The sequence below is a fragment of the Manis pentadactyla genome, chromosome 4 (genome assembly GCF_030020395.1).
Source record: "Manis pentadactyla isolate mManPen7 chromosome 4, mManPen7.hap1, whole genome shotgun sequence".
Taxonomy (NCBI): Eukaryota; Metazoa; Chordata; class Mammalia; order Pholidota; family Manidae; genus Manis; species Manis pentadactyla.
Window position 1 is genome coordinate 123,632,079 of NC_080022.1, and position 26,431 is coordinate 123,658,509.

Consider the following 26,431-nt stretch of genomic DNA (forward strand, 5'->3'; position numbering starts at 1 on the left):
TTTTATTTTCATTGAAGTCACGTTGATATACAACATCCCATTGGTTTCAGGTGTACAACATAGTGATTCGCCACTGTGTATATCACGAAATTTTCCGCACGGGAGGTCATTTCTGGCTGCCTCTGTTGATGCCTTGTGTATTACACGTGGTTTTATGAGGTCGTGTGGCTCATCCTCTGGGAGTTTAACCTCTGTAGTGTCCCTGAGTCGACTCTTCAAATATTTGGAGACCGGAGTTGTATCTTCCTGGGGTCGTCCTTTCCTGCCAGAGGCTCCTCTGGGGCTGGCGTGATTGCTCTGACCATCCCCGCTGTGTGAGGTGCTGCCTCCCCATAGCGGGCAGGAAGCCCCTTCTCACCTCCAAAGCTGGGTGGGTGGTTTGGCCTGGCAGGTTGATGAGCAGAGGAGAGGGGGCCGTCTTTCCCTTTGCTGTACCTCTCTCCCTCCTCCCTCTCTATCTTTTATTGAATTTGAAAGGAATTGTGCTTGGGGAAGGGAAGGTAGTTTACTGGGACTGTGAGGTGGGGGCTGTATTGGTTCTAGCTCTTCATTTCTCTAATGCTTGCCCTTTAAAAAAAAAAATACCTTAGGGAAAAAAAGGGAGAGGAGGGGCCTTTGATTATTTTTATAATATGGAGAATATCTTTCAAACTCAAAGTTCTTGAAAACAACCCTGGTCATTCCTTTGTCCCCTGCATGTTTTCCATTAGTATAGCTCATAGAGAATGCCCTTCTCCTCTCCACCATCATTTCCTATGACCAAACCCAGAGTTTCCAAGTGGTCTTCTCTTTAAAATAGTGGGGGGCGGAAGGTTCTCTGATAAATCAGTTTGAAAAACACTTAATACTTAGAAATTAGGAAGGCTTTTTCTTTAATGGCAAAACATCTCATAGCCTTTAATATTTCATTGTACATGGTGAGGTCCGAGGAGAGGGGTTAATGCATACTTGACCATGGAACCTACTCCCTCTAATTTTTTTAAAATTACCTAGTGGGGTAAGTCTTCCAACAACAGTTCTTTGGGAAACAGAGCCTAACCTGATCCTCCTGTGACTAGAGTTTTCCAGCCAGATTAAAGGAAGCCTCAAACAGCTTGTTTTTGGGTAACTTCAGGCACATTGATGGCTATATTATATTCCCTCTTCAAGTCCAAGGACTAGTTAGCAGAACAAGACTGTTGGTGTCAAACCACAAATATAAATTAGACCCTGAGAAACTGGTCCCTGTGTGGACAAGGAAGGCTTATAGTTGGGAGTACAGTGAATTGAATCACGGTAATCAGCTTTAGCCCGAACACCTTGACACAAAGTTTCTTTCCACCTACTGAGCATTTGTGTCCACTAGTCACCAGCCAATGTTTTTCTCTAGTTGAAATGTCCTGATGATTATGTGTTGAGAGAGCCTCCCATGTGGCCTCCCTCCTCTGTGAGCATCAGGCCAGTGTTTGTGGCTGGAAGCCCACATGTAGCTTTCCCCTCTGGCTCACAGTCTGCATGGGTCACTGGCCAACTTAGCCTGAGACCTGAGCCCCATTTAAGCTTCCAGCTGGTCTGGATTGGGAGGAAGTTGAAGCTCTGGGGGAGGACCACGCTGGGCTCTGCACATGCTTCAGCTGGTGGGCGAAGCCCAGGCGCACAGGCCACATTGTTTAGGATGGAGGCCTCTTGGCAAGTCAGCTCTTTCTGGAATGACATTCAGACTGAGCAGTAAGGAACAGGGGGACTTGTGTGATGGTAGTGGGCTGGGGGCTTGAGGGTAGGATGCAGGCCTCCCGGTCATGTGCGTTTGAGAACAGCCCTGCATCATGCATATGAGCAGGACTGGCTCTTGTAGTTCGGATTCCTGAGGCAGAAAGCTTTTGTGAATTGCTCAGAGTGGAGTTCCAGGAGGGGGCAGGTGGCCCATACTGGCATGAGAAGATGCAGAAGGATGGAGGTGAACTGGTACATTTAAAAGTGCTTCATCCTTTCTGAACCCTCAGCTCAGTAAATTGTAGACTTGAGCAGGCTAAGAATACAGCTGAGGGGGCAGATGTATTTCCTTCATTACTTAGCTGCCTCGGGGAGCAGGAATCTGACCTTGAAGTGAGCTTTGGTCATTGAGCAACTCAAGCTTCCTTTATCTACTGGGGGAGCTGGGTCTGCTGCAGCCTGGGCCTGTGTCAGAAAGCTGTTAGCAGCCCTTTCACCTGACACTCTCATTAGAACAGTAGGTCTGCAAAGAGTTTTAGGCCTTTTCATTGCTGTGCCTCAGTATCAAGGTTGAAGGTTAAAACATGGCCACTGGGAATTCCCAGTTATTAGCCAGGCATCCACTTTGGACCAGGCCCTGAGGCTCTGAGAGCAATGGTAGGTGCTGGTCGAGGGCTGTGCTAATGATTTTGAACTTGAAACTTGAGAGGAAAAGGATGGCTGTGCAGGGAATTGGATAGACATTCAGGTTTGCCGCTTGGAATGGTGGCCTCGCATTAGGTTCCATCTGCACGGAGCAGGTTTGTAACTGACGGTTTTCCCCCTGCATCCTAGGTCTTTTGCCTCTAATAATTATTTTCTGTACATATGGTTTGTTTTGCTATCACAGAGGTTGGTGAATGATAGCCTGCAGGCCAAATCCAGCCCATTGCCTGATTTTGTAAATATGGTTTGATCATATGAATCGGGGTGGCCCACACATTTTACACTAAGATGGCAAAGCTGAGTAGTTGCTCCTGAGACCGTAGGGCTTGCAGAGCCTAAGGTATTTACAGTCCAACTCTTCACAGATAATTTGCCATCCCCTGGGCTTAAGATGATCTGTGAATTGATATAATAGTTGTATCGAACTACTTTTTGGAGTTCCGGTTGGTGCCCTAATAATTCAGCTTATATGAACACTATGGTCCACATCACACAGTTAGGTGTAGGGACCCAGATAGGGCTGCCCTGGAAACCATACCTCGGAACTGCCTGGAAATGCTTATTTAAATGGGGTTTATCTGTATCACCCTTTAACAGCTTTTGTGTGAACTCTTTTGTTTGATCTTATAACAGCCTCATGAGATAGTTAATGTCTCATGTTAGAGAAGAAGTCAAGGCCAGCAAAATGTTAAGTGGCAAGTTAAGCAGGTGGTTGGCAGAATTAGGTGACAGAGCCGCCCCTGGGCTGTTCTAGCAGAGTGCGCAGCTGCCGGATGGTCAGGCTACACATAGCCGAGCGCGGCGTGTGGGATCTACAGCCCATTACTGCCCGCCGTGGGTCTCGTCCAGCTGGGGTGAATGACTGGCTCTGTCCTTGAACTTTGGGGTCCCCTCGCGGCACCATGGGCTTCCCTGCACAGTACTTGTATTAGGGTCCTCAGCCAGCCTTCCAGGGCTGGCCAGGCTGCCTTCTCCTGGCTGGGCTCTGTGTTGCCTTGCTGCCCATCTGAAGCTTCCAATTTGAGGGCATTTGAGGAAAGGAACAGTCCCTTTACTCTGCATGTGGAAGCCGGGCCCTGCCCAGGATTCCAGCAGCTCTTTTAGCTTTGGAATCCTAAGTAGTTAGTGACTGCCATGTCTTCTTTACCTTGTAATCTAGTTTTAATTATTCAAATATTAGATGAAAATATTCTCCTCATTAAAAATGAATAAAATGATTAAATGAAGTGAAAGTTCTCCTTGACCAAACTCTCCTTGCTTTGAGCTCCAGTTCCTGGGAGTGATACCATCAATACCGCTTTGGCACATCTACCATTGAGCTTTTTTTCTCAATGAATATACACACATATACTTGTGCATGTGTTTGTAGATATACACGCACAGTTGTTTGGTGTGTATTTACGTAAAGACACCATGTTGTGTGCACACCTTAACTCTTCATTGTCCTGGAGATCTTTCAAATGTTCATTTTCTAACTCAGGATTTTTTAACCACTGGGAAGCATTCCCTTTAGGGATATACCCTAATTTATTTGCACTCCTAGGAATGCTGCTATGATGAGCATCATTCTCTTAGGGTATATGTTTAAGTATTTACCCAGAATACAGTGATTGAATTATGGAGTCATTATGTTATAGGCATTTAAAAATTTAAATATGTTCTGCCAAATTTCTGGTCACCAAAGGATTATCATCATTCCTCTGAACAGTATGTAGAGCTGTCCTGTCTATCACACATGTACTCTGTTGCTAACAATCATTTGATTTGGCCCAGTTGGACTGATTAACTTTGGTATCACATTCCTTGTGGATTTCACTTGCATTTTCCTGGTTACTAGTGAGATTGACCACCTTTAAATACATTCATTGGTTGTCCATATTTCTCCTTTGTGAATCACATGTCTACATGGCCATTTAATTCTCACTTAGTTCTTTGATGCATCTGGAATTGAATTTTGTGAATGATGTGAGCTCAGTATCTAATTTTATTATTTAACAGATGGATAGCCAACACCACTTATTGTCTATCACGTTCTTTCTCTACTGATTTGTATGCTATGTTCGTGATGTCCTAAGTTCACGTGCATGCTTCCAAAGATTTACTCTTGTGCCATTGTTGTATTTTTGTTTTGTGGCTGATTGTTTGAATTGCTAAAACTTTATAACAGATATATATTATATAATCTGTGTATTATCTACATGTTTGACATCTGGTTGGTGGTGTCGTGCCTCATTGGTTATATTTATTTGTTTGTTTTTGTTGCTGTTGTGTTTCATTCAACTTTTTTCTTGGCTATTATTGCTCATTCATTTTGGATGAATTTGGAAGCATTTTATCAAGTTCCAGCTGGGATGTTAACTAGGATAGCATTGAATTTATAGATTATTTTGGAGAAAAGTGGCCTTTTTGCAACTGAGTGCTTCTACCTGGGAACATAGTACATTTCTGTTTCTTTAGCACTACTTCTATGCACTTTAATAAAATCTGTCTACTGTATTGACCCCCCTTACCATAAGAACCAGATTCTTTAATTATCTGTATTTTTATCACAGTTTTTTCCTATTAATCTCTACTTTTATCAGTATTAAGCCAATTAATTTTGGATTTATTGAATTTTTTCTTTTCTAACTTCTTGGGCTGAAAGTTTAGCTCATTATATATTTTTTTAACACTTCCACTTTCTAGTAAGTGCTCTAAAGGCATACATTTTCCCCTGAGTACTGCTTGGGCCATAGCCTGCAGGTTTGATACATGGTCCTTGCAGTATCATTCCTTGCTATAGAAATATTTACCTCTCATTTAGATTTCTTTATCCAAAGGATTATCTGGAATACTCTTTTTTGAATTTCCAAATTTATTTTGGCTAGTTTGTTTTTAATTTCTGCTTTTTGTTTGCCTTTAATTATGCCTATATCATGTGTGCTTTCTTTGAGGTTTATTGAGATTTCCTGGTTGCCTAATACGTGGTTTGTAAGACTTTCCAGGTGTGTTTGAAAATGCCCTTATAGTCTTTGTTAGATGGATACACTTTCTACATACCTTAAATTGAATTGGTTAATCCTGTTATATAAATAATCTATATCTACCATATTTTTGATCTACTTGATTTATCTATTGCGAGAAAGTTATGCTAGAGTCTTCCATTAGGATTATGGCTTTTCCAATTTCTTTTCATATTTCAATTATTTTTTACTTTATGCATTTCCAGATCCTGTTACTATATGCATAAAGGTTTATGATTGTTATTTCTTCATGTATATAAACTTGACCTTTCCTCACTGTGAAATATTCCTCTTTGGCCAATTTCAACCTTTTCCATTTAAATTCTGTTTTGTTTGATGCTATTATTACTATACCCGCTTTCTTTTTTTAAAAAAAATATTTGCCTGGTGCCTTTAAAAAAAGAACTTTTGATTTTCAACTGTTGTTTGTTCTAGGTGTGCATCTTGTATCAGGCTATAGATAATTACATAATTAAAAGATGAAATTCTGCATCTTAGAATGAGTGACTTGAACCCATTCACATATGTTGTGACTGAAGATATAGTTGGACCTCCTATCTTTGTGTATGGGTTTTATTTATTGTGCTTGTGGTTGACAACCTTTTTCAACTTTGTATCCCCAGAGCTGACTAGAGGGCCTGGCTCAAAGAACCTCCTTGATTTCCTAATTCTGATCTGACTTGAGAAGAAACTTAATGGCAAAATAATTCAGGTGTACTAGGGAGGGCACTGCATTCAAGGTGTTGGTAAAAGAAGTTTCAAGAAGGATTTAGTTGCATTATTAAATTGAAGGGAATTTTCTTGTTCATGTAGTTGTAATATATAAGATTTTGAGTTTTCTCTCAACACAAGTTCTGGAGGAGGTTCTTGTTGTTAATGACAGTGGAGGTAAGGATCTTAGAATTGGAGAAGGGAATCAAGGATGTCATCTGCAGCAGCCATGCTCCTTGTGAGGATGCTCACTGATGGACATCCCCCAGCAAAACCAAATCACTGTTTTAGTTCTGGATTTAGGTCTCTGATTTCTTGATGTTTCCAGCTTCGCCTGCCAGAGTGCTGTATTATTATTATTATTATTATTATTATTATTATTATTAATTTATTTATTTATTTTTAAAATAATAATATAATTGCACCATTAGTTTTACTGCAGACTGCTCTTTCAGAAGAACCACTGTGCTGGATAAACCAACAGATTCAATTAGGAGTATATAAAAATGAAGTCAGGGTGTCTCACGACCCATTAGACATCATTTTCTTTCCTTAACTGACAAAAAAATGGAAAAACAAAAGCATATGTTCTGTCACAGTGGGAAGAACGGTAGCCTGGAATCAAGGGCCTCCCAGGTTTGGCTGTGCCAACTGGGCTCATTAAAACATCCCCAGAAATCTCTTTCTCAGTACAGAGGAGGAGCTGGATTAGTTGATCTCTCACTTTCCTCCAACCCTAAAATATGTCGTCCAGTCTGTGTCTGGAAAAATCTTATGTGAAAGTCTAATAACAGTTAATTTAATTGGCACCCTTAAGATTCTGCCATGAGCTAGTTACAACTCAAACCAGATTCATGCCATACAGTTATTGATTATAAACCATCTAGATTTCAATGCTTTGAAGACTGAGTGAAGCTTTGATGTGCGTTTTTCTAAGCCATTTCACGTTAGCCAGTTACTGAGCTGTGAGGATAAAACCTTGGGCTTCTCCAGTTGCTTTTCCTTCTCTAGAGCAATGTGCATGCCAGCAGTTCTTTGGCTCTTGGAAGAAAGGATGCAGGTGACCACTGGGCAGGGCCCAACACCTGCTCTTCTAGGTGGACACTTGCTGGACCCAAGCTGTGTGTTCCTTTCCCTTCCTCCTAAAAATGACATTATTTTGCTGTAGGTGGTAAACTACAGAATTCTCTTCCTTGCCTGAGTTTTAATCAGAAGCTTGGAGATTTGACTTATGGTGAGGAGTTCAACAAAGATGCACAAGTGTGGTACATGGTCCTACCTGCTGACTTGATGGAGCACAAACTGTTCTGTGCTGAGGCTCATGACTAAGATTAAGATTAACTAAGAAAAGATACAGCTCAGCTCAGCAAATGGATTTTCATTGCTGTATAAAACATGCTCTTCTCTATCAGCTTTTTTTCTAGTTTTCTACAAAATTAGTTTTGCTCCAACACCTTGTCTTCCTTCCCAGCCATCCCCATATCTCCGTGAGGAATGCCGATATTTTAAGTGGTGGTTTTAAACTATTCTTAGAATATAGGGGTTCCAATAAGCCTTCAAAAACCTCTGAGGGTAAGGAGAGAGAAAGAAGGGGGTGGGGGCTCAGACCCTCTTTAACACATGTACATCTGTGTAAGCATCACATTTGGCTAAAAGACTGGGAGGGAATTCAGTATGTTTTAACTTGAGCTTAACTGCTAGTGGTGGGAATGTGGATATTTTCTTACATCCCTTTCTTAAAATGTCCATAATTAAATATGTATTATGTATATATTTTTTTTCTTTGAGAGAAACCATGAAATAAAGTCTGACCTTTAAGAGTGCAAAAGTGAAATTATCTGAGTTCTTTTCATAAAAGAGGGCTTCTGCTGCCTGGGAGAATGATGGCTTTCAGGGGTCCTGGTGCACCAGGCCCCATTCTCCTTGTGGCAGAGCTCTCTCTGGCCAAGGCTGGCTTTACCTAACCTGTGTCTCTTCTCCCCAGAATGGCTGCAGTCTGTCCAGGCCACCATGATCCTGTCCATCATCTTCAGTGTTCTGTCCTTGTTCCTGTTCTTCTGCCAGCTCTTCACCCTCACCAAGGGGGGCCGGTTTTACATCACTGGAATCTTCCAAATCCTTGCTGGTAAGTGGGAGACAGTAAAGTCCATGAAGAAGCTGGGCCTATCCAAGGCTGCAGAGCGATCATTTAGTAGAAGTAGGAGGCCCCTGAATGACTGATGTTCCTGAGTCTGCCCATTGGATGGTTTTCATAAAGTACAGGTGTGTGTGTGTGTGTGTGTGTGTGTGTGTGCGTGCGCGCGCGTGTGTGCGCATGTACTTTAGAATTCGGGAACTTGCCACTTCTCCCTGGAATGAGGTACATAGGAAATAGGACTTAGGGGCTCTGAAAGGAAGGTCCCTAACCGAGCCAGACCTGTCATCAGGAACAAAGCTGTGCTCTGGACACACAATCAGAGGTAAATGCTGAGGATATCAGTAAAGCAAAGGCCAGTCTTCAGGGCAGACCCCTGCAGATGACACTATGCCCCAAGGAACCCTCCATGCTCCAGCATGGAGATCGGCTTAGTTGTGATGCTGTGAGCCAACAAGATTGCTGTCAGGCATGTGTCACCTACATCTAAGCAGCGATGAAGCCATCCTGACAGATTCCGATCCTGCCTGCGTCCAGCTCCTGTGATCCACTGGAACTGTTATACTGTTGTCATCACAGGTGTCTTCGCTGTGGCACACCTGGGTGACATGAGACCATGACAACATCGGGGAGGTTTCCTTCATCTCTTCCCCAAGCCACCTTCAGGTCCCCCCACTGGACAGGCTGTCCATGTGTGCAATGTGCAGAGTCCTAGAAGCTTCTGTTACAGAGAGTGACATCTTCCAGCTCTGTCTCTAGGTTCTGACTGATGTCTTACTTCACTGATTCTTATCCTTCTGTCCCCGGACTTGTCAGCTGACAGAGTCAGCGAGGCTGGAGAGAGTAAGAGGCAGCTGTGGTGGTGGAGGCCACAGTCCATGCTAATAGATCACAAACTCCATGTGACAGAGCACTTCTGGTGCTGTGAGATGTTCTAGATTCTGGCCGTCTGAGTAGGCTAGTGACATAGCATCCCTAGTTCTAGTCGGTTGTCAGAATGTCTGTGGCACTCGAGAGCAGTCACTGGAGGGCTGAAAAGACCCCGTGTGTCCTTGATGATGGGTGGGCAGAACAATGGCTTACACAGGGCTGTATGGGGAGTCACGCCTGAGGTTAAGTGATGGTGACCTTTTCTGGAAGCCAGAGGGTTACCCTTTCCTGGAAAAGGACGTGAACTGGAGAGCCTCGTTAGGCAGCCACTTGTCATTAAATACTGAGACACAACATTTGAATATGCACAGGCTGTAGGGTTCCCAGGCCAAAACCAAACAGGCTATGCTACTTGCATGGCTTGTGTACCAAACCGAGCTCCTGGGATGTTGCCGCCTTTGTGAAATTACGAATTACACAGAAAGATACAATTCCTAGGTATGTTAGCAGCAGAGTTATCATTATCCACTCTGTTTCCAGAGGTGATGCACAGAATCAGAATGTACTCTGGGAATTTTTTTTTTTTTTTGGCTTACCATTTACAGTTGGATATCAAATCAAATGATGATCAGATCCTTTGTATCAATGGATGTATCTTCAAGATACAATAATATTTAGGAACTAGAAATTTCATAAAATATTTATATTTGATTGATACAAGCTCATTATCTTATTGATGGAAAAACTGAGATGGGGAGAGGATAAATGAATGACCAAGGTCACCCAGCCTTGACCTTGAATGACAAGGGCAACTGAATGCTTACATTGCTCATGGCACATGGGCTGAATATAGTGAGATACCTCCTTATATTTAGAGACACGGAATCCACCAACCTTTTTAGGGAACACAAGATGCAAGGCAGAAACTCTGCTTCCTGCATGATCTGTCACTGAGCCTGATTTATAGTGGAAGATCAAGGCAAATTCACACCATTTATTATTCCTAAACCCCCAGGCATCTGTGATGCAGCATCAGAATTAGGCAAACTAAAAATATTTGATGAGGAAGAGGTAAGTTACTGTTGAAGGGACTTCACAGAGCAGGCAGCACCTTTATCTTCATCCTTCCCCTATAACTATTACAGCTTTAAGTTCTCTAACATCTTTTCAGCAACATCATTTTAAGTCAAAACCCAGAATTTAGAGAGAACCACCATTAAGCCACACATGTCACTGCACCGTGTGTTAATGTACTTTGGTTCAGCCAATAACTTTTAGGTACTGAGTTTTCTAATCTTCCAAAGTATACTAACTAATCCATACTCTTTTTGTTATTTTCATTCTTCTTTGAACTCAGTGCAAGCCTTTAGAACTCTGCTCTAAAAACCTCTGAATTTAAAAGCACATAATTTGTGCTTCCTTTATCCCCTTCACATCTAGCTTCTTATCTCTCACAAGACCCAGTTTTCAGTTATCAGCTTGGCAGTTTAGTGGTCCATGTTTGAATAGGACTTTTATCTTGAATTAGAACTGCAGGGCCAGAAGAGCAGTTGTAATTTATGTATCAAAGAATGGTCCGTGACTAATTGTTGACTCCAGTCAAAATGATCTGAAAGTCACTTTTCTAGGAACCCCGGATCTCTCAAATGTTGCATCTGAACTTGCCATAAGGTCTGTCCACAGAAATTGAAAACTAAGAGTCTGGTGCTTTCTGTCGAGACTTCCCGGCTCTTTTAGTGTTTGACAGTTTCTGAGTCAACTTTGTCATGTACGTCCCAGCTTGCAGCTTACCAGGAAGCCGGTGACTAGAGAGAGAATTCGGGGAGAGTTGGAAAGAAGTGGAGGCAGCCTGAGAAGGCAGAGCAAACACCAAGCAACAAAGCAGAAAAGCTGAGACCAACAAAACAAAAAGAAAATAAAGGACAAAGGAAGGGAGGGGGGGAAGGAAGGGGGAAGCAGCCCCACAAACCCAGCATATAAAATCGGAGCGTGCACCTGCTACAGGAGTTAAGCGCCACCCAGAGCAGGCACAGTTTCAAGCGCTGGAGCATTTTAAGGGGAGCCACCCAGAACCACTGCCAAGTCGCCCAAGTGGCTATCACAGGCTGGATTATCTCTGCATAGCTTGCCCCTGGAGGCCCCAGCTTGGTCCTCGTAGACAATACACAGGTGCGTGCAGGAGAGGCAGGTGAAGGGTGTGTGGGGCTCGGGGCCCTCTGTGGAGGCAGTGGCTCGCTCAGCCTCGCTTTGGACCATAGCCCCGCATGCGGTTCCAGCCTGCCTGGTCAGCTGCTTCACCCCTTCTCCATTTCATAAGCCACAAGGCCCCTGTGTAAGAGGCGTCTTTCCTTGATTACACACTTCTTAGGTTGGCTGCTTCCTGAAGACGTATCAAAAGGAGGTTTTTTAACTCGGTGCTTCTCAATCTTAGCTGCACATCAGAAGCACCCATTTAAGAAGGGTGAGCTTCTGGAGAAATGTCGGAGCTCAGACTGCAGCCCTGGGGAGTCCTGTTTAAGAGCTCCCGGGTGAGGCGGCAACCTGGGCAACTCTGATGTTCATCCAGGGCTGGGAACCAGCAATGTAGGCGTCACCCTACCCCCAAGCCCACTGTAGGGTGCTCTAGGACATTCCTCCGCAGACAGCTCATCCCATTCGTGAGCCCAGGATTCTCCTAAAGCCCCTTTTAGAGAAGGGCCATCCTGATCCTGTGTCTGGCCTTTTGGGGTCATTCTTACCCTCAGAGCCTGTAGCCATCTCTTCCCGGACTCTAGCGGCCTCCGCTGCAGCTCTGTTAGGTCAGGTAGGAGGGAAACATCAAGAAATCCATGTAGATGCAGACCTGAAGGAAGACGGGCATGTTACGATTTATTTTACAACTTCAGTCCAGCAGTGAGCTCCGTGCAGGCCACACAGAAGGCCCTGAATAGCCCACTTGCTGGTGATGCGACGATTGTGTTCCTTGGCAGGATCAAACTCGGTCACATGTGTAGCTACTATTCATTGTGATTAAGAACAGAAAGATGGAGAGGGGGACTCCTGAGTGAGTTGTATGTTTTCAGTTTGTTTTGCTTCTTTTGTCAGACAGACCAGTGTAAATATTGGGCTTTAGAATAGAAGAATTTGATGGGGTGGGGGGGCAGTGAATACAAATCCAGGGCTCTTCCTGTTGTAAGTGGTTCAAAGGCAGCTTCAGTGGGAACTGCATTCAGAAACGCTCCCACGAGGGACGGTTCCAGCTGTAGCTCCGGCCATGCCCGCTCGGCACCCAGTGATGCTGTGGGTGACTTTCTAGGCAGCAGAGGCCACTTGGATGCTGAAAACAGAAACCAGGCCGGCAGCCTAGAGAAGGCTCTGTGTTGCTGTAGGTCAGATGTAGAGCCTGATGCTTTCAACGTAATGGACCTTCCAGCCTCTTCCCCCGACCTCACCGCCCTAAGGATGAGGCTGGCTGAGACGAAGGTCAAACCCGACCTTGTAGGCCCCATCCCCTGGCCACTGTCTGGGTGGTCGCACCTGACACTCACTTTTCAGCCGCTTGACTCTAGCTTCGCTCCAGGCTCCCAAATGAACTGCTTTTGCCCAGGTCACTGATGCGCAGTTTGAAGTCATCTGCGAGTCCCCACACTCCTTCCAATTCTGTTGACTCTGTTCCCTGAACCTGCCAATTCCCAGCTGGAAAGCACATCCCTTGTTCCCAGTGAGTCAGCCCAGCAGGCAGCTGTGCTGGAGACCCCTCCCCTCCCCTGTCTCCCCACCACAGGTCCTGCCTCTGGGAAGCGTCCCCCGAAGCTATGTGTCCTTTTTCTTTTCCCACACCAGTGCAGCTGTGCAGAAGCCAGCTCCTGCACCTGCCTGGCCTGCCTGGTCCCCAGCTGAGTCCGCCTCCCACTCTACTGCCAGAGTGGCCTCTGTAAAACACCCACCTGACTGTGTTTCTCCCCTGGTCCCTCCGCATGCCCTTAAGGGCCTCTCCCCTGCCTCTTCTGACCTGCTGTGGTTTCCACCAAGCTCTCCCATCCCCCATGCCTCATGCATGTTCCTCCTTCCCCTGGGATTCTCTTGCACATCCTCAGATCCAGGTCACACACCTTCTTCTGCCCGCCAGTTTGGCCTCAGTGCCCCATCTCTGCTCTCAGTGTCCGCTGTGTTTCTCTCCCTCCCCTGAATCACATCACATCCTACGGGACGTCCCCACTGACATGTCTGTTTCTGGATAACCCTCAGCCCTCCATGGCAGGGGCCATGCCTCATTCATGATGCTGCTCCCGGCATCTGGGATGGTGCCTGCCCACGCTCGGGATGTGTCAGGTGCTGATTACACATCTGCTGCACCAAATGGTGGGGAGAAGGTAGTTTAAAGAGTTCCCTCCATTTTGCCCTTTGCCATTGACCCCTTCGTTGGCTCCCTCCAAAGACTGTGGCTTCTAGGTGCTCAGCTGTGGTTGCTATGGCTGTTAAAAGGGACTTGAGACTTTCTCTTTAGGAGGGCTCTAGGGCGGAGTTTCAGGGGGCCATTGCAGACCCAGCCATCCAGGGACAGGGAGAGAGTCTTGTGAACTCTTGGGTGGCCAGAACTTCTGCGTTGTATGCGTCCTCCCGCGTGCAGCTGACTACACTCCCAGACTCAGGCCTCTCCCAGGGCGTGCCCGTTATCGTCACTGTCACTGCCCAAGAACAGCCTGCTCATCTGTGGGGCAGCACACTCTCCGCTGGCGTGTCGCTCTCTCACTTACCTTCCCCTGGGGTGCCTTCACAGATGCCTCTCTGTCTACTGGTTGCTGAGAAAGCAAGTCACAGCCTACTTACAGGGAGAAAGGTTTGATGTTTAGGGACTCTGCTATCGCTCTAACTGCTGTATATTCCAGGGCACATCTGTTGCTTCACACGCAGACAGCCTTGTAATAATATATCCCCTGAAATATCAGTCTCCTGATGATAATTATAAAGTGCATCCTCTCTTTGGCTTTGTGAGTATCTAAGCTTATTGCTTATTGAAGCAAAGCTTAAATTCATTTACTTCTGAGATTCTACAAGAGTGCATTCATGTCAGTTGGGCACTGCACTTTGTGTATCCTATCTCTCTCTCTCCCGTTTGGTCATTGATAGACTTCTCTTTGTGGTGACATCTGGGTACAGATGGTTTGCACAGCTGCCATGGCATTTCTCATGCCAGAGCTGGGTGGGTGCATGCCCCCTTTGGAAGCACTGCCGACACGATAGGCATAGTCCCAGCCTCTGAACACTGTGTTTATGCCTCACACTCTCCCTTGGTCATGCTTCCCTTTTTATAGCCTTGTCCTGGTAGGTAGGTCAGCTATAGCCCAAGAGAGGCAACTGCAGTGTTTCTTGAAGACCAGAGTCAGTGCTTTGCAGAATGAACTGTGCAGCAGTGGGGGAGGAGGGCTGAGGAGCGCGGAGCCCAAGACAAATATAGTGTGTTCCCCGCCCATCAAAGGCTGTTGTCCTTGAATGACAAGTCACCAGCCATGGTTTCCCCTCTGACACAGACGTCTTTGCTGTTTGAGCTTTCTGTAGGTAGCAGATCCTGGATCCGATCCCACTGTCATTCCAAGACCCTTGTGTGGCTTTCTCAACGGGGGCCAATGGAGGGGAGCTTTCTCTTCTGACTTACAGAGGGACAGTATGATCAGGGTGGTCAATGTTACATATTCCCACTTCTGCACGCTGTTGAAACAAAGTAGTAGTGTGCAGGAAAATAGCAGAGAGGTCAGATGTAGGTGGGCCAGGGCACTGGGAGTTTTGGAACCACAGGAATCCCACATGGCATGCTGAATTTATAATAGAGTCACTCAGAGCCTCTCAAAGACCCTGTTTTCAGGAGGGAACAGAGCAGGCTTTGTGCAGTTCTGGGCTGGGGTGATGACATCACTGGACCCTTCCCTGAAGGGGGACACTTACTGTCATGGTGGACGTGGACCATCACATTTAACTTGGCTGCTTAATGAGGCCCAAGATGAAGGTTTTTCTGCCCTTCCACACCAAAGGGCCACAGCACTGGGTGAGGGAGGGTGGCCTGACCTCTCTGTGTATCTGAAACCCTTTCACACCAGCTGTGGCTTCAGACCCAGCCTTCGGGGCACCAAGAACTGTTGAAAGGGCCCAGGGACAATGGAGCTCACCCTTGAAGCCTCTTCCTCTGTGGCTTTGCTTCCCACTGGCATAGCCTGTCCTTCCTCCTCACCCTCTTCCTCTCCGTGTGTTTCCTGGCTGCCTCCAGCACCCATACGCATCTCTTATGTGGCAGTCCTGCTCAGGACGTTGGCGTGGAGCTCTGTCCATGTTGTGCATGGAGCCCAGAGTTTTCCTATGGTGGCTTGCGATAGAGAGCCGTGTCACTGTCACTGGCTTCAGATAGCACTGCCACCCATTTGTGGAGAGGTTCACAGGTTCCAGGGGCTCCCACACACAACTGTCCTTGGGAGCAGGTACATGAGCTGGCATATCTTGCAACCTGAATTCTAGCTGGCCACCTCGTGCTGACTAGGAATTGGTAACGGTTCAAGAGAAATGGGGTGGAAAAGATGACGATGACGAGGGGGCCTAGGAGATGATGGTCAGGGTCACACGGATTATGCACAAGCAGAGAAGAGATCACTTCCCATCTGAAATCTCCAAGCTCCCTGCTCTCAATTGTGGATTGAGCAGCAGATTCTTCCAGAATTAGATCTTCTCCTCCACAGTTTGCCTGCTTTCCTGAAGCCCCCTTCCTTCTCCCTAAGAAAGAAAGTTTGGGTGACCTGGTCTGTGTGTGTGTGTGTGTGTGTGCCTGGGGTCCTGCAGAATCTGCATTGGGAGTGGTGGAGAGGGACCTTCGCTGTGACCTCTCCCTCACCAAGCTTGTCCGTCCTTCCCCAGGTCTGTGTGTGATGAGCGCAGCCTCCATCTACACGGTGAGGCACCCGGAATGGCATTTCAACTCTGAGTACTCCTATGGCTTCGCCTACATCCTGGCCTGGGTGGCCTTCCCGCTGGCCCTTCTCAGCGGCGTCGTCTATGTGATCTTGCGGAAACGTGAATGAAGCGCCCGGACGGGTCGTCTGAGCACTGAGCATACATAGGGGAGGGAGGAAGGCAACCAGAAAACCAAAAAAAAGAAAGGAAAAAAAAAATCTAGCAAAAACCCAAACTCAAACCAAACCAAACAGAAAGCAGTTGAGGGGGTCAGTGTTGATTGAAGATGTATATAATATCTACGGTTTATAAAACCTATTTATAACACTTTTTACATATATGTACATAGTATTGTTTGCTTTATATGTTGACCATCAGCCTTGTGTTGAACCTTACAGAAGTAGCTAAGGAATTTACATCCTAACCCTGTAATCAAACTTAGTAGTTTTGTTTTTCATTTTTTTGTTTTGTTTTGCCTAGAAACAAAGTAACTCCATCTCACCCCTTCCCTTTCATCTGAAAGAAGATACCTCCCTCCCACTTCACCTCACTTAGAAAACCAAAGTATGCATAGAAACCCCGAATGGCCAAAAGCCCTTAGATTGTGGGTGACCCGGTGCACCACACAGGGATATGCACTGTCTCCACCTCTGTGGGAAGCTGTATGCACACACAGACAAAACCCCAAACTGGAGCCCTTGGCAAACACATGGCTTGTGGCTTTGGAATACGTGCCCTCAAGAGTGGGTGTCTTAGTCACATGTCTAGATGAGAATCGGTGACAGCAGACCTATGAAATGGTGCTATGTATTTACCATTCCTGATTATCACTAATCTAAACTACTCACTGGAAATTCAATTAACAATTTTACAACATAAAGTAGAATGGAGACCTGAATAATTCTGTGTAATATAAATGGTTTATAACTGCTTTTGTACCTAGCTAGGCTGCTATTATTACTATAATAAAGGAAGAATAAACACAGCCTGTATCACTCCCACATTTTTCTTACGGTCGGAGCATCAGGACAAGCCTCTAGACCCCCTGGGACTGCATTCCCAGGACTCACCTGTGTCTAGACTGTTCTCTGTCTCCAAGGACTGTCTGGCAATGACTTGTGTTGGCCACCAACTGTAGATGTATATATGGTGCCCTTCTGATGCTAAGACTCCAGACCTTTTTTTTTTTTTTTGCTTTGCTTCTTCTGATTTTATACCAACTGTGTGGACTAAGATGCATTAAAATAAACATCAAAGTAACTCACTGACCTCTCTTGGGTTTTTGTGGGGACCCGGTCATGGGTGTGAGGTGTGTCCCAGAGTGGAGGGAAGAGCTCAGGGGAAGCAAGGTGGAACTGATGATGTGGGCTGCAGTGTGGTGCTCAGAGACCAAAATCACAGCCTTTCAACAGGCTGCAGGGAGCACATTATGCCTTCCAGAAGCTTGTGCAAATGCCTGCTGATTGGAGAGGGCCAGGAATTGCAGCTGAAATGAAAGCTGCAAATGGACTAGAGAGACTTGCATGTTCATGGAGCTCAATCTTCTCTCTCGGGTTCTGATCTCTGATGACCCGCACGGGGGTTACATTCACCTAATACATGGGGAATGTTGACATGAGCAGCATAGATCCCTAACCATTAAAAGGAGAGGAGGTAGGATATGGTGGAGAGTCTGCATGATGGTGAGTTGAGGCCAGACTTTCAGAGGAAACATTAGTTGACACCAACGAAGCTCCTAACACTTGCCCGAGGAAAGGAAAGGACCAACCTTGTTGCCCAGCTCCGGGTTTCTGGACTGCGTCTCACTCATACATATGTTCACCCATCCACATTTTGTTGAGCACCTGTGATACATCAAGCTAGTGATGCACTCAGTATTCAATATTCTCCACTACTGAGCATCTGTGTTGAACTGGGGTACCAGAGCTCAATAAAGAATGACATTTTAATATCAAAAGTCACATTGTAATGAGAGGTATAAGCAAATAAATGGCTCTATCATAATCAATGAGCATATACATTAGGCCCCTTGAGTTTGAACCTGCCTTTTGCCCATAACCAGCCGTCTGAAGCTGGTCTAAGATTCAATTTCCTCATCTGTAAGATGAAGATGCCGATGCCAGCTCCAAGGCTATGGGATTGTAGAGGTGAAAAGGAGTTGATAGGTGTAAAATGCTAAGCACAGTGATGGGTGGATAGAAAGCATTCTAAAGATTAGTGCTTATACACATATTCCAGTGGAGGTGTATTAGAAGGAGAGACTGATTTGTGGAATTCTCAATACCAGGCTCCGTATTAGAATCTCTCAGCAGGGGCCCACCCTAGAGACTGAAATTCTCTGTCTGTGTTGGGACCCATCCTCCTTGATGAATTTCAAGAATCCCACTGGTGATTACAGGGTACAATCAGGGGTGATGACCTCTGCGCTAGTCTGGTGCTTCTCAGACTTTAATGTGCTAATGAATCACCCAAATCCTATAAAAAGCAGATTTTGGTTCAGTTGGTCTATGGTGGACCCTGAGGCTCTAAATTTCCAACTAGTGCCTGAGTACTGCTGACAATACTGGTCCATGGGTCACGCTTGAGTAGCAAGGGCCTAGAATAGAGCCACCTTCAGGCCAGCTGCTGTATCCGAACATCTGTAATGGAAGAGCTTTTCCATAGTGACCAGCTTGCTCTGCTTTTGACTTTGGTAGATTGAGGAAGGTGGGATGGCTGTGAGGTGTATGGGAGATGTAGGTGACTGAGAAAACTAGAAATTTCACTTCACAAGCTTGTACTTTGAAAATACATACTTTCATTTCATAAATTTTCTTTTATAATGTGGTTGACCATTAAATATTAATGATAAGAAAAAAGAAAAAAAACAAAAAATGGCCTAAATCTATCCATCCAGGTAATCTTTTTGGCTTTAAAATATGCTGGGCCATAAAATAAATCTCAATATATTTAGAGGGAAATATAAAATGTGAACTTCATTTATTTTCACCTACCCATAGTCTCTTGCCAAAGGTAACCATAAATTATAGTTTATTAATCTTCCCAGGAAAAGAATATATTTTCCCACATATATACACCCATTTAAGTATTTTTTAAATTCACACAAAAGGGGTCACACTACTTACACTATTCTGTATAATGTTGTTCTTTTCATTTAAAGGTAGAAATTGGAGCTCTTTCTATGTCAGTATATACCTTATTTTTAATGAGCTTTGTTTCACTCTACCAAAATTCTTCAACTAATTTACTGTGTGGCTATGCAAACCTTTATTTACCAGTTAGTCCCTCATCAGTAGGCACTTTGGTTGTGCCCTGGTTTTTATTATTACTAAAAATGTTTCAGGGGACATCTTTATACATGAATATTGGTGAAATTTAAAAGTGTATCCAGGTGCTAAATGCCTGGTGTGGATATTACCCAGACAAAAGGCAGGTACATTTTAAAAAATTTAATAGGGGGGATCATGGGAAGATGGCGGCATGAGTAGTTCAGAGGAAATCTCCTCCCCAAAACATATATATTTATGAAAATATAATAAATACAACTATTCCTAAAAGAGACACCAGTGGATGCAGTACAACAGCTAGGATACATCTACATCTGTGAGAACTCAGCATCACACGAAGGGGGTAAGATACAAGCTGCGGCCAGGCGGGACCCAAACGCTCCCCCACCCCAGACCCCGGCGGGAAGAAAGGAGTTGGGACGGGGAGGGAGTGAAAGCCCAGGGCTGCTAAACAACCAGCTCTAGAAATCCGCACCTGGAGCGCAGACACAAGGTGCACAGGGTGCTGGATATTAAAAAATTTAATAGGGGTGGCTGTGAGGTGTATGGGAGATGAGGTGCTGGATATTAGAGAAATGGAAAAGCAAAACCTGTGGGCAGGTCCCCGCAACCAGTGCCCCTGAGACAAAAGAAAAGTGAGTGCTTTCTCCAAGTCTTAAAGAGACAGGGACTCCATAGCTGGACAAAGTCGTCCCAGCACACTTAGCCAGCAGCTGGGAATCCCGGGGAACCTTAGGCACCCTAAACCCCGGGGAGGCAGTGCAGCTCTGAAGCCCTTCATGTCACTAAGCAGCCTGCCAGTCGTTCCTCCAACTGGTGTGGACCCCGACACATCGGTCCAGTAGCAGGAGAGTGGCAGTGCATGCAGGGGGCAGCGGTGCCGGAAGGGATCGGGAGCAGATCATGTGCACCAACAGCGCCAGAGGGGACCAGGAGAGGCTTTGTGTGAGCCTGCAGTGGCGGCAAGCAAACAGTGCGGGTGCGGCTCGCGTGTACCGGCGGCAGTGGAGCCAGAGGAGCCCAGTAGAGGCCTGCACAGGAGAGCCCCGTGCGCACCTGCAGCAGAGCCAGAAGGAGCAGACACACTCCCAGCAGCTGACCGGAATCCCAGTCCAATGCACAGCCGCCCGGGCCAAACCCAAAGGCCGCTGCTGGCACACAGCTGCCCAGCAGGGGCGCCACTATCACAGAGGAATGCACCAGGCATGCCTGCCACTCCCCACAGGGCTCCGTGCTGCTCTGATGGAGACCTGCCCACAGCAGCTTAGGGGACTAACCCGGTGGCTGCTCCAGGAGTGCAGGTAACTGTCACAGGCAGCGAGAAGGGCAAGGCATCCAGCAAGCAGGAAAGGACTTTCTTCTCCCAGCTGACACACCCACAACCTGCCTACAGCCACCGCTATCACCATGAAAAGGCAAAAAATTTAGTCCAGTCCAAGACAGTTCAAATAACACCTGAGAAAGGATCTGCAGAGGCAGACCTAACCAGTCTCCCTGAAAAAGAATTCGAAGTAAAAATCATAAACATGCTGACAGAGCTGCAGAGAAATATGCAAGAGCTAAGGGATGAAGTCTGAAGGGAGATTACAGAAGTGAAACAAACTCTGGAAGGATTTATAAGCAGAATGGATAAGATGCAAGAGGCCATTGATGGAATAGAAACCAGAGAACAGGAACACATAGAAGCTGATGCAGAGAGAGATAAAAGGATCTCCAGGAATGAAACAATATTAAGAGAACTGTGTGATCAATTCAAAAGGAACAATATCCACATTATAGGGGTACCAGAAGAAGTAGAGAGGGAAAAAAGGGATAGAAAGTGTCTTTGAAGAAATAATTGATGAGAACTTCCCCAAACTGGGGGAGGAAATAGTTGCTCAGACTATGAAGGCACACAGAACTCCCAAGAGACGGGACCCAAAGAGGACAACACCAAGACACATAATAATTAAAAAAGCAAAGATCAAGGACAAGGACAGAGTATTAAAGGCAGCCAGAGAGAGAAAAAAGGTCACCTACAAAGCAAAACCCATCAGGCTGTCATCAGACTTCTCAACAAAAACCTTACAGGCCAGAAGAGAGTGGCATGATATACTTAATGCAATGAAACAGAAGGGCCTTGAACCAAGGATACTGTATCCAGCACGATTATCATTTAAATATGAAGGAGGGATTAAACAATTCCCAGACAAGCAAAAGCTGAGGGAATTTGCTTCCCACAAACCACCTCTACAGGGCATCTTACAGGGACTGCTCTAGATGGGAGCACTCCTAAAAAGAGCACAGAACAAAACACCCAACATATGAAGAAGGGAGGAGGAGGAAAAAGAAGGGGAAGAAATAATCATCAGACTGTGTTTATAGCAGCTCAATAAGCGAGTTAAGTCAGACAGTAAGGTAGTAAACAAGCTAACCTTGAACTTTTGGTAACCACAAATCTAAAGCCTGCAATGGCAATAAGTACATATCTTTCAATAATCACCCTAAATGTAAATGGACTGAATGCACCAATCAAAAGACACAGAGTAATAGAATGGATAAAAAAGCAAGACCCATCTATATGCTGCTTACAAGAGACTCACCTCAAACCCAAAGACATGCACAGATTAAAAGTCAAGGGATGGAGAAAGATATTTCATGCAAACAACAGAGAGAAAAAAACAGGTGTTGCAATACTAGTATCAGACAAAATAGAATTCAAAATAAAGAAAGTAACAAGAGATAAAGAAGGACATTACATAATGATAAAGGGCTTAGTCCAACAAGAGGATATAACCATTATAAACATATATACACCCAATACAGGAGCACCAGTATATGTGAAACAAATACTAACAGAATTAAAGGAGGAAATAGAATGTAATGCATTCATTTTGGGAGACTTTAACACACCACTCACTCCAAAGGACAGATCCACCTGACAGAAAATAAGTAAGGACACAGAGGCACTGAACAACACACTAGAACAGATGGACCTAATAGACATCTATAGAACTCTACATCCAAAAGCAACAGGATACACATTCTTCTCAAGTGCACATGGAACATTCTCCAGAATAGACCACATACTAGGTCACAAAAAGAGCCTCAGTAAATTAAAAAAGATTGAAATCCTACCAACCAACTTTTCAGACCACAAAAGTATAAAACTAGAAATAAATTATACAAAGAAAGCAAAAATGCTCACAAACACATGGAGGCTTAACAGCATGCTTCTAAATAATCAATGGATCAATGACCAAATTAAAATGGAGATCCAGAAATATATGGAAACAAATGACAACAACAACACAAAGCCTGAACTTCTGTGGGATGCAGCAAAAGCAGTCTTAAGAGGAAAGTATATAGAAATCCAGACATATTTAAAGAAGGAAGAACAATCCCAAATGAATAGTCTAATGTCACAATTATTGTAATTGGAAAAAGAAGAACAAATGAGGCCCAAGGTCAGCAGATGGAGGGATATAATAAAGATCAGAGAAGAAATAAATAAAATTGAGAAGAATAAAACAATAGAAAAAATCAATGAAACCAAGAGCTGGTTCTTTTAGAAAATAAACAAAATAGATAAGCCTCTAGCCAGACTTATTAAGAGAAAAATAGAGCACACATCAACAGAATCAGAAACGAGAAAGGAAAAGTCACAATGGACCCCACAGAAATACAAAGAATTATTAGAGAATACTATGAAAACCTATATGCTAACAAGCTGGGAAACCTAGGAGAAATGGACAACTTCCTAGAAAAATACAACCTTCCAAGACTGACCCAGAAAGAAACAGAAAATCTAAACTGACCAATTACCAGCAACGAAATTGAAGCAGTAATCAAAAAACTACCCAAGAACAAAACCCCCAGGGCAGATGGATTTACCTCAGAATTTTATCAGACATACAGAGAAGACATAATACCCATTCTCCTTAAAGTTTTCCAAAAAATAGAAGAGGAGGGAATACTCACAAACTCATTCTATGACACCAACATCACCCTAATACCAAAACCAGGCAAAGGCCCCACCAAAAAAGAAAACTACAGACCAATATCCCTGATGAACGTAGATGCAAAAATACTCAACAAAATATTAGCAAACTGAATTCAAAAATACATCAAGAGGATCATACACCATGACCAAGTGGGATTCATTCCAGGGATGCAAGGATGGTACAACCTTTGAAAATCCATCAACATCATTCATCACATCAACAGAAAGAAGGACAAAAAACCACATGATCATCTCCATAGACGCTGAAAAAGCATTCGACAAAATTCAACAACCATTCATGATAAAAATTCTGAACAAAATGGGCATAGAGGGCAAGTACCTCAACATAAAAAAGGCCATATATGATAAACCCACAGCTAACATCCTACTGAACAGCGAGAGGCTGAAACCTTTTCCTCTGAGATCGGGAACAAGACAGGGATGCCCACTCTCCCCACTGTTATTCAACATAGAACTGGAGGTCCTAGCCACGGCAATCAGACAAAACAAAGAAATACAAGGAATCCAGATTGGTAAAGAAGAAGTTAAACTGTCACTATTTGCAGATGACATGATATTGTACATAAAAAACCCTAAAGACTCCACTGCAAAACTACTAGAACTAATACTAGAATTCAGCAAAGTTGCAGGATACAAAATTAACACACAGAAATCTGTAGCTTTCCTATACACTAACAATGAACTAATAGAAAGAGAAATCAGGAAAACAATTCCATTCAGAATAGCATAAAAAAAAATACCTAGGAATAAACCTAACCAAGGAAGTGAAAGATCTCTACCCTAAAAACTACAAGACACTCTTAAGAGAAATTAAAGAGGTCACTAACAAATGGAAACTCATCCAATGCTCCTGGCTAGGAAGAATTAATATTGTCAAAATGGCCATCCTGCCCAAAGCAATATACAGATTCTATGCAATCCCTATCAAATTACCAGCAGCATTCTTCAATGAACTGGAACAAATAGTTCAAAAATTCATATGGAACTGCCAAAGACCCCGAATAGCCAAAGCAATCCTGAGAAGGAAGAATAAAGTGGGGGGGATCTCACTCCCCAACTTCAAGCTCTACTACAAAGCCACAGTAATCAAGACAATTTGGTACTGGCACAAGAACAGAGTGGAACAGAATAGAGACCCCAGACATTAACCCAAACATATATGGCCAATTAATATATGATAAAGGAGCCATGGACATACAATAGGGAAATGACAGTCTCTTCAACAGATGGTGCTGGCAAAACTGGACAGCTTCATGTAAGAGAATGAAACTGGATCACTGTCTAACCCCATAAACAAAAGTAAATTCGAAATGGATCAAAGACCTGAATGTAAGACATGAAACCATAAACTCTTAGAAAAAAACATAGGCAAAAATCTCATGGACATAAACATGAGTGACTTCTTCATGAACATATCTCCCCAGGCAAGGGAAACAAAGGCAAAAATGAACAAGTGGGACTATATCAAGCTAAAAAGCTTCTGTACAGCAAAGGACACCATCAATAGAACAAAAAGGTATCCCATAGTATGGGAGAATATATTCATAAATGACAGATCCGATAAAGGATTGACATCCAAAATATATAAAGAACTCACACACCTTAACAAACAAAAAGCAAATAATCCAATTAAAAAATGGGCAGCGGAGCTGAATAGACAATTCTCTAAAGAAGAAATCCAGATGGCCAACAGGGACATGAAAAGATGGTCCAGATCACTAATCATCAGAGAAATGCAAATTAAAACCACAATGAGATATCACCTCACACCAGTAATGATTGCCATCATCGAAAAGACAAACAACAACAAATGTTGACGAGGTTGTGGAGAAAGGGGAACCCTCCTACACTGCTGGTGGGAATGTAAATTAGTTCAACAATTGTGGAAAGCAGTATGGAGGTTCTTCAGAATGCTCAAAATAGAAATACCATTGACCCAGGAATTCCACTTCTAGGAATTTGCCCTAAGAATGCAGCACTCCAGTTTGAAAAAGACAGATGCACCCCTATGTTTATCGCTGCACTCTTTACAATAGCCAAGATATGGAAGCAACCTAAATGTCCATCAGTAGATGAATGGATAAAGAAGATGTGGTACATATACACAATGGAATATTACTCAGCCATAAGAAAAAAAACAAATCCTACCATTCACAACAACATGGATGGAGCTAGAGGGTATTATGCTCAGTGAAATAAGCCAGGCAGAGAAAGATAAGTACCAAACGATTTCACTCATCTGTGGAGTAAAAGAACAAAGGAAAACTGAAGGAACAAAACAGCAGCAGAATCACAGAACCCAAGAATGGACTAACAGTTACCAAAGGGAAAGGGACTGGGGAGAATGGATGGGAAGGGAGGGATAAGAGCGGGGAAAAAGAAGGAGGGCATTACAATTAGCATGTATAGTGTGTGGGGGGCATGGGGAGGGCTGTGCAACACAGAGAATACAAGTAGTGATTTTACAGCATCTTACTATGCAGATGAACAGTGACTGTGAAGGGGTATGTGGGGGGTACTTGGTGAAGGAGGGAGCCTAGTAAACAATGTTCTTCTTGTAATTGTAGATTAATGATACCAAAATAAAAAATTAAAAATTAAAAAAATTTTAACAGGTAACACCAGCTTGGTCTCCAGAAAAATTCCACCAACTCTCACAGTGAGCTTTATTTTCTACACATAACTCATGGGATCCGTTGAAAACAGAGGAATGCTAAAATAAAAAACTTGAGTAGAAACAGCTTATCTACTACCAGTTCCTTTGGACATGATGTTATTGATCACCCACACTTGGGCCAGTTTCCCTGCCTTGGGAGCCTGTCTGGAAGCTGTGCTTCCTTGAGGAACAACAGCAGAGGCTGAACACAGTGGGGAGGAAAGAGACTTCACTGATATAGTCTAATTGTCACTAAACAAAAAATAAGCAGATAACAATAACAAGCCCTGAGTTGCTACAATATATCATCTGAGATACCCAGTTTTCAACAACAGCATAATTATGAGGCATGCAAAGAAACAGAGAAGTTCACGGTATGCCATATGCTGGGTCATAAAATAAATCTCAATAAATTTAAAGTGTTAAAAGTAGCACAAAATATGTTCATTGACCATA

At 44.1% G+C, this 26,431-nt stretch overlaps 1 protein-coding gene across 3 annotated transcripts in view; it reads left to right on the plus strand.

The window, feature by feature from the left end:
- The window catches only part of PMP22 (peripheral myelin protein 22), a 30,529-nt gene extending 13,236 nt beyond the window's left edge, over positions 1-17,293 (plus strand). For all 3 annotated transcript variants that reach the window (XM_036925825.2, XM_036925823.2, XM_036925824.2), the window contains exons 4-5: positions 8,095-8,235; positions 15,994-17,293. In XM_036925825.2, the coding sequence (XP_036781720.1) occupies positions 8,095-8,235; positions 15,994-16,157 (305 nt within the window). In that variant the 3' untranslated portion in view covers positions 16,158-17,293. The remainder of the gene's footprint in view (positions 1-8,094; positions 8,236-15,993) is intronic.
- The last annotated feature ends 9,138 nt before the right edge of the window (positions 17,294-26,431 follow it).